Source organism: Lactuca serriola, chromosome 9 (genome assembly GCF_051521515.1).
Source record: "Lactuca serriola cultivar US96UC23 chromosome 9, Lser_US96UC23_V15, whole genome shotgun sequence".
Lineage (NCBI taxonomy): Eukaryota > Viridiplantae > Streptophyta > Magnoliopsida > Asterales > Asteraceae > Lactuca > Lactuca serriola.
The window spans coordinates 33,473,906-33,487,250 of record NC_136416.1 but is presented as its reverse complement, the minus strand read 5'-3'; the positions used below and the strand labels follow the sequence as shown (position 1 = coordinate 33,487,250).

Sequence of the window (13,345 nt, the reverse complement as noted above, 5' to 3'; positions counted from 1 at the left end):
GAGTGGGCATTGGCATGTAGGTGTCGATGTGGTTGTGGGTTAGTGTGTATGTGGGTTGGGTGGGATGTGGAAGAGATGATTATAATTTGTTTTATTTGTTGAATTATAACTTGAACAAATAGTAGTTGGAAGGGATTTTTTTCATTTTAATAAAATCTAAAATCTTTCCTTCAAGCGCATAATTTAATGGAATTTAAAAAATTCAAATTCTTTTGATTTTGTCAACCAAACACAATTTTTACTAGAATTTACATTCCAATTCTTTCAAATTCCTTTAAAACCCATGAACCAAACGCGCCTTTAAATCCAACACAGTTCGAGCGGGCACCAAACCGAAACAAAGTGTTTGACTAATGCTGTTCACAAGCAGTAGGAAACAAGTTGTAGATTTTTTTACTTAACCTGTATGAATAGTTGAATACCAATGTACAAATTAGGCTTGCCTTAAACAATCTGTACTAAATTCAGGAAGAAATGAAACAAGAAACAAAATCTTGGGACATCAAGATTTTACTTCTTTTTTCCACCTCCTCCTTCCACCCTATAAATTTTACACAAAATCTCCAACAGTCCACATCAAGAAAATCTACAAAAGGTTCACATTCATCTATGGAAAGAATGATACAAAAAATGCAGCCATTTCCAACAGGGGTATTAAAAGTTCTCTTTAAACCAACTCCATTAATAAAGGGTCACCTGCTGCCATTATTCTGATGAGCTTTATAAATTCTTGCTCACTTGACACACTCCATGGATGAACAGCAGCTGCTTCAGGAGAATAATAACTCAAAGAAGTGTTTGAAGGTACTTCTTGCTTATACACCATTGTGCTAAACACAGAGTCAAAATTCTCAGTGGAATCCATTGCTAAAAAGAACATGGGAATAGCAACCTTCTGATGAATATCAAGATTTCCCACAAGATTTACAAGATCTTTGAAGTCATTGACTAGTCTTCGGGGAACATAAAACACCTCAGAGCTGCAAATTGTGAGGCTTGAATCATGGCTACTCATATGTTTCTTGTAACTAACTTGGAAATGAACAGGCATCGAGCTCACAACTTTCTTCACCATTTCTCCTTGTTTTCCATACCAATCTTGGTTACCATTGAATGAAACAGTGCTCCAAGATTTTGAAACCTAAAAAGGTGTAATAAAAGAGAAATGGAAGTAAGATACTATAATAAACAAATAAATAAAAGTATGCTTTGTTATGAAGAAACATGACACTTTAAAGTTTAAATCATACCTTGTCTGTTATCCAGAGCTTAGTCTTATCTGCTTGGAGTAAGTTCCAGTAATTAAGAACCGTATTATCCTGGAGAAACAAAAATCCTTCTGCACTTGAAAACCTATCAAACAATTTTGGAAGATGCCTGCGATAAAAAAAAGAAAATTTTAGAAAAAAGGAAATTTATTATTATCATATTTAATATGTTTATTATTTATGAAATTAAAGAAAGGGTGGTGGGCCAACCTGCCTGTAGGAAGTTTTAATTAAAGAAAAGGAATATGAACAGTCACATCAATAAGTTACAGAAAAGATGGTCCAACAAATGTTCAATTATCTATGAATGCATCAAGGCAACCACTTTGAATACAGTGGATGATTGAAATTGAGATCACACCTACCGATATCACCAATAATTGAATACTTGAAAACAAATTCTTTTTTATGATTTTTGTCATTCTACACAAAGTTATGATTTCTATTTTCCAATAAAAATGAAAATACAATTTGGTGAATGTTTTATTTTTTGAATAAAAATAAAAGATGAATAGTTAAGAAGAATTCGTACTTGTATTGGTGATCTAAGTGGCCTTGTTCAACAGCAAGTTGAGGGTTCTTGTTTTCTGACAAGATAACCACAGCCTTGAATATCCTTCCATACAGCAATCTCCATTCAAGTGCAGTTCTTTCAACAGGTCCATTACAGAACATAATAAGAACAACATTTCCAAAATTCTTTCTCCATTTAATCAGATTCCCTATTTCATAATTCACTGTTCCAGTTTCCTCAACTCCAAGATGAACAGATGGCAGCTTTTGAGGTACAAAATCCTTTCGATCTCCATGACCAATGGATGCTCTTGGCCTATGCAGTTCAAGTGTCATTAACCGTGGCTGCAAATACCCTACACCAATCAAATCTTGAATCCAAGCAGCTGTGAACTTTAAATCTTTTTCAGTCCAAAATCCTTCTTCAGCCATGGCGTAACTCAATTCCATTATCTTTTCAAACAATCTGTGTTTATCTGATTTCCAGGATACTAAGAACTTAATCAAACGACCCACGTTTACATGAAGATCTTTCTCTTCTGCAAATGGGTATGCTTCAATTCTATCGTATCTATGTACAGTTGGAGGGTAGACAACAACATACCCACCAATTTCCCATAATAGTCTCTGTGCCCAGTAACCTCTTAACACATCAGAAGCCATTGAACTTATGGAAACAGGGAGCATTAACCCCCAAAAGGCTGAATAATGGTGTAAAGTGTTGAAAGAATTCATGGGTACCATTGTTCCTTGAGGGAATGCGACCTTTGGGGCATGCTCATCGAATCGAATATCAAAAGGCTCAAGATTGGGTTTCCTAGTAAAGTAGAAAACTGAATCAACATCAGGTAAGCCATTGGAAATACCTTGTTGGATAAACTGCTTCCCACCAAAGACTTCAGTGTAATACTCTTCACGTTCAATTTCACCTACATTCTCTAATGGCAATCCCCTAGGCCAAACAGATCTTTGACCGAAATGAATGTAAGGATTGACAACAGTTCTATTCGGGTTTTCATGAGTGTATTGTAAGATAACCTCTTGTCTAGCACTCTCACCCACTAATTCGACATCAAAATGCTTACCAATGTCGTCATCAATCACTTCCCCTCTATCATCAGCATCAAATATCTTCTTTGCACCATGTTGGATCGCGAACAAATAGCCAACATTTTTTCTAACATATGAATCGTAAGGCAAAAAATCAACAATTCTAAACCCTAATTTAGCTTGATCTTCAAGTGACAAATAAATAGCACCTTTAAGATTCCAATCACTTGGAGTCTTGGAGTTTCCCACAGCCAGAACTTGCCATCCTTTGATCTTCAACAGCTTCTTAAACGAATCCGTGGGATAATCCGATACCGAAACAACAATCCATTGCTCTGATCTGAAGTTTGAGTAAGGGGTAGTCTTATCAGGGATGGGTGAAATTGAATTGTAATTGATTTGAGGGAAATGGATGGTTTCGAGTTGTTGAGTTTGTGACTGGAAGCAGAGGAGAGCGGCGGAGTCCCCGACGTTACGGAGGAAGAAGAGAGCAGCGACGGTTGAGATTAGGAGGCCAATTGTGACGATTTTGTAAAGATTTTCGGAGAACCATGTGGAGAAATCAAGGGATTTGGATGGAGAGAATCGATTTGGGCGAATGGTTGTTGGTAGTGAAGATGATTTGGGGTTTTGGGGTTTGGAGTCGCGCTCTTTCTGGACCAACATTGGATCAAATCCGACGCCCATACACTCGCCAAGTCGAATTGAAAGATGAGAGTTGAATTCAGAAGTGTCTCATTTATGATTTGGGAATCACACAGCAGTGTGTGTATATGAGCAAAAGAGGGAGGGAGGAAGGAGCAGGTGAGCTAGGCTAGTTGCAACCGACAGCTGATGTTTGATTTCTTTACTAAAATTCTTCAATGTAACTTCAAGTTAACGGCTGCTATTTTGGTGGATTTGGTGACAGTGGGGTCAAAATTACTAGCAATAACACGTGGAAACTCTAAATATCATAAAAAAAATCTTTTTGAATCTGAATCATTTTTGGTCCCAAATGATTTCATAAGGTTTTGGTTCCAAATGGATTTTGGTTATATATAGAAATAAATTTAAATAGTATTTCCATCGAAATAAAAGGTAACAGCCAAAAAGTTGGGTGGTTAACTTTATTTAAAAAAAAAAAACAAAAAACCTTTATTAAAACTAGAAAACCCTAAATTAATTTTATTAGACTGATCGGTACGGGCCCGTTAAGTGCGTTTTAGCCGATGTGGAGACACCTTAACAGTGTTGTAACGCCCCTCGACACCGCCCTCGACCCGTCTAACGATGATGATGATGATGATATTTTCGTCACTATGATGTACGAGTATTGCACGTGCTACTACAACCAAATCCAAATCATCTACTAACAAGACGTGCGATGTTAAACATAAATCGCGAAGAACACCAACATCTAGTTCGGGATTATTTTGTGGATAACTATGTCTACCAGCCAAACGATTTCAAAAGAAGGTTTCGTTTGCGAAAAAATGTGTTTATACGGATAGTCAACACCTTGGAAAGCAGATATCGTTTTTTTTTTCATTTTTTGTATTTTTTAAATGTAGGTTTTAGATAAAATAAATAAATTTTTTTACCTATTAAATATATGTTTAGGTATGATGTTTTTCAAATGAGATATGATCCTAGAGGTAGACGTTGATTCACATGGTTGCAGAAATGTGTTGCGGCAATTAAGTTGATGGCTATGAGGGAGTTGTCTGATTCTATTGACGATTATATGAGAATGTCTAATATAACTACAAAAGAAAGTTTGTATAGATTGGCAAGATGTGTTGTTGAAACATTTGGTGACATTTATTTGCAGAAACATTCGTTGAATGGTATGCAACAACTATATGCGATATTTAAGGATATACCTTGATATCATTGCCTTATCTTACTCTCCTTGATTATTGGATTCATTGATTCATCTATTCAATGCATTCCATATTTCCATGTATGCCTTCTAGATTGGTGCATATTCCTGGGTATATATCAAGTATTTATATGCCGACTTGTAACTCTAATACACAATAAGAATTGTTACATTTATATGGTATTAGAGCCCCCACTCTAACGAGTCCCTTTGAGTTCCATGTATGCCTTTTTCAGGTTAGTTTACTAAATTGGATTGGAGTTGAGTATGCTATTAGAACTCTTCAGGTCTGAATTTCCTTCTTTTTCCTGTTGATTTATATTTTGAACTTAAAAACCTACGATGCGATGAACGTTTCTACTAATATATCGACTAATTAGGAATTACTCATGTCTGATAATCCATGTCAAGTATCTAAAGTGTCCAATCCAATTTTGCACACCAAGTGTTTGATAGAATGCGTAGGGGTGTTATGAGTTCATTTTTCACCAAGATTTGACTAAATGACATGAAAGCAGGTTGATGGAAAGACAGTAAAGGCACAAATTTGGGACACGGCAGGGCAAGAAAGTTACAGAGCGATAACCAATGCATACTTCAGAGGTGCAGTTGGAGCTCTTCTGGTGTATGACATAACCAAGAGCCAAACCTTTGATAACATTCAAAGATGGTTGCATGAGTTAAGAGACCACGTAGACTCCAACATTGTGATAATGATGGCCGAAAACAAATCTGATCTGAATCATCTCTAAGCCACTAGCAGTGGCTGAACAAGATGACCAATCTCTCACTGAAAAAGAAGGGCTTTCATTTCTTGAAACATCAGCACTTGAAGCACATAATGTTGAGAAAGCATTTCAAACTGTTTTGACAGATATATTCATATCGTTAACAAGAAAGCATTAGCAGCTTAAGAAGCATCAGGTCATACTCCTTTACCTGGTCAAGGAACCACCATTAATGTTATGTTACTGATTCATCTGGGAATAATAATACAAAGAGAGGTTGCTATTCAACTTGAGTTGAAACATATTTGACGAGGTAAAGCTAAAGATTTTTTTTGTTTTCTTTTTGTAATCAAGAAACACCTTATTTTGACCTTGTAGAATACTATCAGATTGCCCAAGGGTAAAAAGGTAATCGGAATCATTTGAGTGGACTGGGAATATGTGATCTTGGCTTGCTTTCTGAAGTTGTGGTTTTTGATAATTGGCATCATTTAGTTTTTAATCTTTCTTTTATTCCTCCTAAAATCTTATTTTTTATAATTATTTTGTTTGTGATGAAATATTGCAGTGTCATCTTATATGCGGGCATTATTTGCTTCACTCCAATAAAGTTTTATGATATGGTTGTGCTTTTTGTTAATCATATGTATATGCTCATTTAATTGAAAAAGGAAGATAAAATGTTGGCTTCCAAGGTTAATTTAACTTAACCTACTGATAGGTGCATTTTATGCACCTATTTTGCATGTTTATTTCTGTCTTTTTATAACATTCTACTTCATAATTCTTGCATTTAGTTGATTATTAGGGTAGTTGCATATTTCGTTAAGAATGTCTGGTACTTCATTATTTTTGATTTATTTTGCAGGCATTATGGAGCATGGAACGTGGAGCTTGGACGCATGGATGCATGGAGCTTGGATTCTTGGAGCTTTGGAGCATGCAGAGAAGATGAACCGGTCATTCCATGGAGGAAAGCATGAAGACATAACCCGAGTCGTTGTTGCATTATCATCATAGCGAAGGATTACGTTTGAAACGCGGTTCTTGTCACTTTGACACGGGTCGTGTTTGTCATTTATCATCTCATATTTGAGCAACATGACGCATGGTGAAGTTGGACTGAAGATGGAGCCAACACTGAAGACTTTTTGGAATTTTAACAAAAAGCATGGGCCATGCCAAAAACACATGGTCAAGACAAATGGCCATGCCAAAAACACATGGGCAAAAGGCATGGTGTGACATCCCCAAAATATCGGCCAGAAAAGACCGATTTTCATTTATGCTTTTAAATATTTTCAGAGTAAATCCTTTTGATTTGAAAGAGTTGCGGAATTTGTTCCCAAAAACAAAACATGATAAAACAATGTTTACCGAAGCATTTCATAAAAGAAATGTATTTTCATTATAATCAAAACTCGGGGTGTCATGTTCCGATACAGACCAATGAGCATAAACGAATACATTACAAGTCATATAACAAATATAAACATATGCAGACTTGTAAACAAAACAACTTGATGGTTCATCCATCTCATGCCCTTCCGCCACTTCCTGTAATACAATTTAAAACTGAGTGGGTCAGGCTTGGGAGCCTGGTGAGCATATAGAGTTTTCAACCCACAATAAATATCATATTTAATTTTCACCAACCAACAATAACCCAATTACACATTCCCGTTATTCTCACTTTAATGTCCCTAAAACAACTAACATAAGGGACCTAGTCTAAGAATATTTCATCGGGGCGACAACACATGCTTCGGGGGTACCTCAGCAATATAAGTCAAATAAGGCAACCATGAGGGGGATGGAGTACAGCGAATGAACACCCAAGTTCATTAACACCTACAGGTGGCGAACCTGCTAATGTTTCCACAAGACTATCTAGAAAAGTATGTGGTCGTCATCTAAACTCCGCTAGATGACTAGATCAAACAACAACGAGGCCTCTCATCTATTTACTACACACCAACTATCTACCCATGTTCTACCCAACATATTAGTAGATAAAAATATACATTTTTATACATAGTTAAAAACCTGTATAACATGCTTTAATCAACACATATTTCACATAACAGATGAGGCACACACACACATAACACATATCTCATAGAGAATAAATCATATCTATGAGTTAGAAGAAAGTGAATACACATTCACACACATAACCACAAAATTATACACATAATACGTATTCCGTATAAAATACTTCATAATTATGCATTAGAAGAAAGTAACTACACACTCACTTGATCAGAAGATGATCAGACAACACTACGACTTGCAAAAGTAGTAATCCTCAGCAGATCTGGAAGATCTCTTCAAAAATCGAACTTCTCGTGGGCAGAGCTTCGGCTTGGGAACCGCATTTCTCGGGATCTTCGGGATCTCGGGACTTGCCTCGGGGCTCGGGAATATTACCGGGGCTTCGGGATATTTCTGGCACGCAAAACGATGCAAAACGGGAGAGAGAAGAGAGAAAATAGCAACCCTAAACGGCTGGCCCTTCAAATCTATTTATAGGGCAAATTTGGCCCTTTCCACGTCATGGCAACCTTTTTCCACGTCGTGGGTTTGGTCTTGCCACGTCGTGGCACTGCTTGCCACGTCGTGGTCTCTGACAGTTTTGGGGTTTCGCGCCCCGAACTTCAGAAATTCATAACTTTCGCATACGAACTCCGTTTTCGACGTTCTTTATATTGCCGCGAAGGTGAGATTATGCTCTACAACTCTCTTTTAGACTCCATTGGCTAATTTTGACTTTATTTTTAATATATTATAAGTATATTACTTATATATTATCTTTAGTAGGCCGGGACAGGAAAACTCCGTTCGAAATTCATAACTCCTTCATCTGAACTCCGATTCCGTCCGTCTTTCCGTCGTTGCACTACTATCAATGAGATCTTCAATTCTCATTTAGATCACTAAGGATAGATATCTATCTACCTTAAATTCACTATTTACGTCGCGCTGGGTCGCGCTGGGTCGTGCCGGTTTTGTCGCGAAACTTCGACAGGTCATAACTTCTTCGTTATAACTCGGATTTCGGCATTCCTTATATCTCCGGAATCCTTGTTTCGACCACTACAACTTTATGAAAAGATATCGGGCTTATCTCACACTTTAATTTTGACGCTTATTTTTATTCTTAATTAATCAAACCACATAATTAAGCAATTAAGCACAAAACACATAATACTCAAATAATATAATCTTATTATTTCAAAACGGGTTACAAAGGTTAACCTAGAATATTACATTGCTAAAAATGGCAAGCCCGGAAACACAGGCGTTACACATGGCCATGCTAAAAACGCATGGCCTTATGGCAAGTCACGTGAACTTTAATAAAAGAGGAGGAGATGTCATTTTAAAGGACAGAACGGTTTTGGGAGCAGTTTGGGCGATCTAGGGCAATTTTGGGAGAATTCTTGGAGCTTTTGAGAAGACTTAATCATTGCAAACATTTTGGTTTCATTTTTGTAAGCATTAAACATTTCAATTCCATCACTTTTCTTGTTTGATTTGTTCTTAGCCATGTGTGGCTAAGAAACCCTAGTTTCTAGTTCTTGTTCAAAACATGTTGATTGCTTGACTTGAGGCATATGATTTGATGCTTGATTTGTGATTCTATTCTAGTGATTATGTTTTTGTTTAAACTAGAATCCTTGAATTTGATTTGTGTTTGATTGGCCACTTTCATGAATTGAATTTTTGTGCAGTTAATTAACTTTTAGGGCACCTAATCGTTCTATTAAGTTAATAATTGGTAACAAGCAATAATTTTTCTTATTGTAAAACATATATCACATGTTTTCACACTTCCGAGCGTATGAGAAGAAATGAACATTGTTGGGAAGCTTGTACAAAACTTAATGCAGTTTTTCAATACAATCTAAGAGCGTGTTTAGGTTGAATTAGTAAAGCTAGGTCTAATCAAAGAGCGTGTTTTGGTTAGATAATTTGGCAAGCGAGAGGTATTAGAGCGTGTTAATATCTTTCGGTACCAACATAGAATAGCAATCTTGAATTACATCAAGTCATAATCAAGTTGAACAACAACATTGAGAACTAGAACTAGAACCATTCAATCAATTTGTTTACAAATCTATTTCATTTTGTGCATGCTTTTAAAGTAGATTACTATTTAGTTATTTATTTTTGCAAACAAACCCCCCTTTTGTGACCAAAGTACCTTGTGCAAAAAGGTATAGACTTTTGTCCCGTGTCTCTGTGGTTCGACCCTGCTTGCCTTGTACTACTTTTTAGTGCATTAAAACAGTGTATTTGGAGTCTATTGTACCCCTTAATCTGTTGGGCTTGACGCGCCTAACAAATTGGCGCCGTTGCCGGGGACACGGTGTTACTAATTGTTTATGCCTAGATCTTTTCGTACAGGTACACCACTGCCAATTGACTCGGAGATAGAGAAGACTGCAAAGAAGTTAAGGAAGCAAGCCAAGCTTCGTAAGAGGCAATCGGTTTCCGGTACTTCTTCATCATCCAATCCCCCCGGTCATTAACATTTGGGAGGATATTACCCTCTCAAGTGTGTCCACATCCGAAACAGAAAGTCCGTCGCCTTCACCTCAACCATCCTCATCCAGAAATACCACCCCACCCTCTTCACCTACTCATTACAGCCCAAACACTACACCCACAGAAACTTCAACCACTACTCATACCATGGGAGACAACCATGGAGGGAATCCGCCTCCAAATCCACCACCCGAACAAACCCTTCGCCAATGGGCGAGGCAAGAGGTTACTCAACAACCTCTTTGCATCACCTATCCGGCAGCCACAAACCTTGAATTGAAATCCGGTCTCATTCACTTACTCCTAACCTTTAGAGGCTTAGAAACTGAAGATCCCCACAAGTTCCTCACGGAGTTCCATGTTGTGTGTGTTGGCATGAAACTGCACAATGTCACTGAAGACCAAATCAAGCTTAGGGCATTCCCCTTTGTAGTGCAAGACTCAGCAAAAGATTGACTTTATGACCTTCCACCGGGGACGGTCAACACATGGGTAGATCTTGCACGCCTCTTCTTAGACAAATACTTCCCAAAAATGAAAGCCTCAGCCCTAAGAAGAGAGATAATTGGGATCAAACAACACAAAAGAGAAGCCTTTCATACATATTGGGAGAGGTCCAAAAAGCTTTGTGCCCGTTGCCCAAAGCATGGTATTAGTGAGTATCAAATCCTTCAATACTTCATTGAAGGCATGACTCCTTGGGAAAGAAGACTTCTTAATGCTTCAAGTGGAGGATCTTTGACTGACAAGACCCCAACGGAGATTCGGGATCTCATAAAAAACACGGCGGATGATTCAAAGCATACTAGTCAAGATGAAGATTGGTACACAGATGCACCTCGAGGTGTAAAAGAGGTGCACACTCCTCAAATTGAAGCTCAACTATCTGAGTTGACTAAGGTGGTAATGATATTTGCTAAGGACAAAGGTGTGCAATCCACACCCTGTCCCTGTGGCATTTGCACTCAAGTGGGACACCCGACTGATATGTGTCCTCAATTGCAAAAAAGAAGAATATGAAGAAGCAAATGTTATAGGAGGCTATTCCAGGCATAATCAAAGAACTTATGATCAGCCCCGAGGCAATCAAGGGTGGAACAACAACCAAAACATGAGTTATCAACAAAGACCCCCACCCCATTACCAAGCAAGGCCTCCATTCCCACAACAAAGTTACCAACCGAGGCAACTACAACCTCCTCCTCAACAAGCCGGATCCTCAAGTATGTCCTTAGAAGACATAGTCAAAAGCCTTGCCACCAGCACCCAAAATTTTCAGCAAGAGACCAAGGCAAGCATCAAGAATCTTGAGCAACAAATGGCACAACTTGCTCAATCGGTGAGTAAAATGGAGAATCAAGGAAAGCTACCTCCTCAAACTGAAAAGAACCCAAAGCACAATGCTTGTGCAATTAGCTCGAGGAGTAGAAAGAAATATGACGGCCCGAAGATGCTCGAAGAAGAAGAAGAGGAGTTGGTGATAGAAGAACCACCAAAGAAGGATGAAAAGAAAGAAGAAATGGTAGAGAAAAAGAAGCCGGAAGAGAAAGAAGCAAAGATCACACCACCACCTTTTCCATCAAGATTGAGCAGCAACAAAAACGAGAGAGAAGATAGTGAAATCATGGCAATGTTTCGGAAAGTTGAAGTCAACATCCCTCTCTTAGATGCGATCAAACAGGTACCTAGATATGCTAAGTTCCTTAAGGAACTTTGCACATCTAAAAAGAAGCTGCGAGGTAATGAGACAGTGAAGGTAAGTGAAAATGTGTCTGCAGTTTTGCAGAAAAGGATGCCCCCAAAGTGCAAGGATCCAGGTGTTTTTACCGTTCCTTGCAAATTGGGAAACTTGTATGTCCCCCGTGCTATGTTAGATTTATGAGCTTCAATTAATGTTTTACCATATTTTGTTTATAAATCTATTGGCATAGGCACTTTAACAAAAACAGGGGTAATCATCCAACTTGCAGATCGTTCTATAGTACACCCAAAAGGTGTATTAGAGGATGTTTTGGTGCAAGTTAATGAGCTTGTCTTTCCTGCAGATTTTTATGTGCTTGATATGGGAGATGATGACCATCCATCCTCGAGTTCCATACTTTTAGGTAGACCATTCTTGAAAACAGCAAGAACAAAAATTGATGTCTACAATGGTACATTGTCCATGGAATTCGATGGGGAGGTCATCAACTTCAATATCTATGAAGCAATGAGGTACCCAAGTGATGTTCATTGCATAAATTTTGTTGATATAATCCAACCTTTGACTGAAAAGTGTTTTGAGTTGACTAACCATGATTTGTTGGAGTTAGTTTTGAGCAGGAATTTTGATAGCAATTCAGTCAAAGAGATTGCAGAAAATTTCAAGTTAGATGAAGAGTTGCTGGAAATTATGGAGAGCATGGAAGAAAAGAAGAAAATAAGGTATGCTAATAGCAATGTGAAATTGCCCATTTCTGACACAAAACTTCTTCCTTCCGTTGTACAGGCACCTAAGCTAGAATTGAAGACTCTTCTAGATCATTTGAAGTATGCGTACCTTGGGGAAGAGAAGACTTTGCCTGTCATTATCTCCAATAAGCTGTCCATTGTAGAAGAAGATGAGTTGGTGACTTTGCTAAAAAAGTATAAGAAAGCTATTGGGTGGACAATTGCTGACATAAAAGGGTTGAGCCCTTCCTTGTGCATGCATAAGATCCTCATGGAGGAGGACTTCAAACCAACTCGAGAGGCACAGAGAAGACTGAATCCACCCATGATGGAGGTGGTAAAGAAAGAAATCATGAAGCTTTTGGATGCAGGTATGATTTACCCTATCTCAGATAGTAAATGGGTGAGCCCCGTTCAGGTAGTCCCGAAAAAAGCAGGGGTCACAGTTGTCAAGAATTCTGAGGGAGATTTGGTGCCAACTCGTGTGCAAAACGGGTGGAGGGTTTGTATTGACTATAGAAAGTTGAATGCCTCAACGAGAAAAGACCATTTTCCCTTGCCATTTATTGACCAAATGCTAGAAAGATTGGCGGGTAAATCTCATTACTGTTGCTTGGATGGTTTCTCGAGTTTTCATCAAATTCCGATAGCCCCGGAAGACCAAGAGAAAACCACCTTCACTTGTCCCTTTGGCACATTTGCTTATAGTCGTATGCCTTTTGGTCTATGCAATGCACCTGCAACATTTCAGAGATGCATGATGAGCATTTTTTCTGAATATGTTGAAAACATCATTGAAGTTTTCATGGATGACTTCACAGTCTATGGAAACTCCTTTGATGAATGTTTGAGCAATCTAACAAAAATTTTGCAAAGGTGCATTGACACAGATCTTGTGCTTAACTATGAAAAATGCCATTTCATGGTGGACAAAGGATTGA

General features: G+C 38.1%; 1 protein-coding gene across 1 annotated transcript; it reads right to left on the bottom strand.

Annotated features, from left to right (window-relative positions):
* Positions 1–439: 439 nt before the first annotated feature.
* Positions 440–3,701, bottom strand: LOC145072411 (transmembrane protein, putative (DUF288)). The gene is made up of 3 exons (XM_079018831.1): positions 1,801–3,701; positions 1,251–1,377; positions 440–1,141 (listed from the first exon to the last, which is right to left on the bottom strand). Exons 1-3 carry the CDS (start codon positions 3,516–3,518, stop codon positions 668–670), a joined length of 2,319 nt encoding a protein of 772 aa, XP_078874957.1. The 5' UTR covers positions 3,519–3,701; the 3' UTR covers positions 440–667.
* Positions 3,702–13,345: the final 9,644 nt, after the last annotated feature.

What these genes read in the sequence shown, in the direction of transcription:
- LOC145072411 (XM_079018831.1), bottom strand. Translation starts at nt 3,518, where the DNA reads ATGGGCGTCGGATTTGATCCAATGTTGGTCCAGAAAGAGCGCGACTCC. An exon ending in CACTTAGATCACCAATACAA is followed by an intron (nt 1,378 to 1,800) that starts GTACGAATTCTT and finishes TTTTTATCGCAG; the next exon opens with GCATCTTCCAAAATTGTTTG. An exon ending in AGCTCTGGATAACAGACAAG is followed by an intron (nt 1,142 to 1,250) that starts GTATGATTTAAA and finishes ACACCTTTTTAG; the next exon opens with GTTTCAAAATCTTGGAGCAC.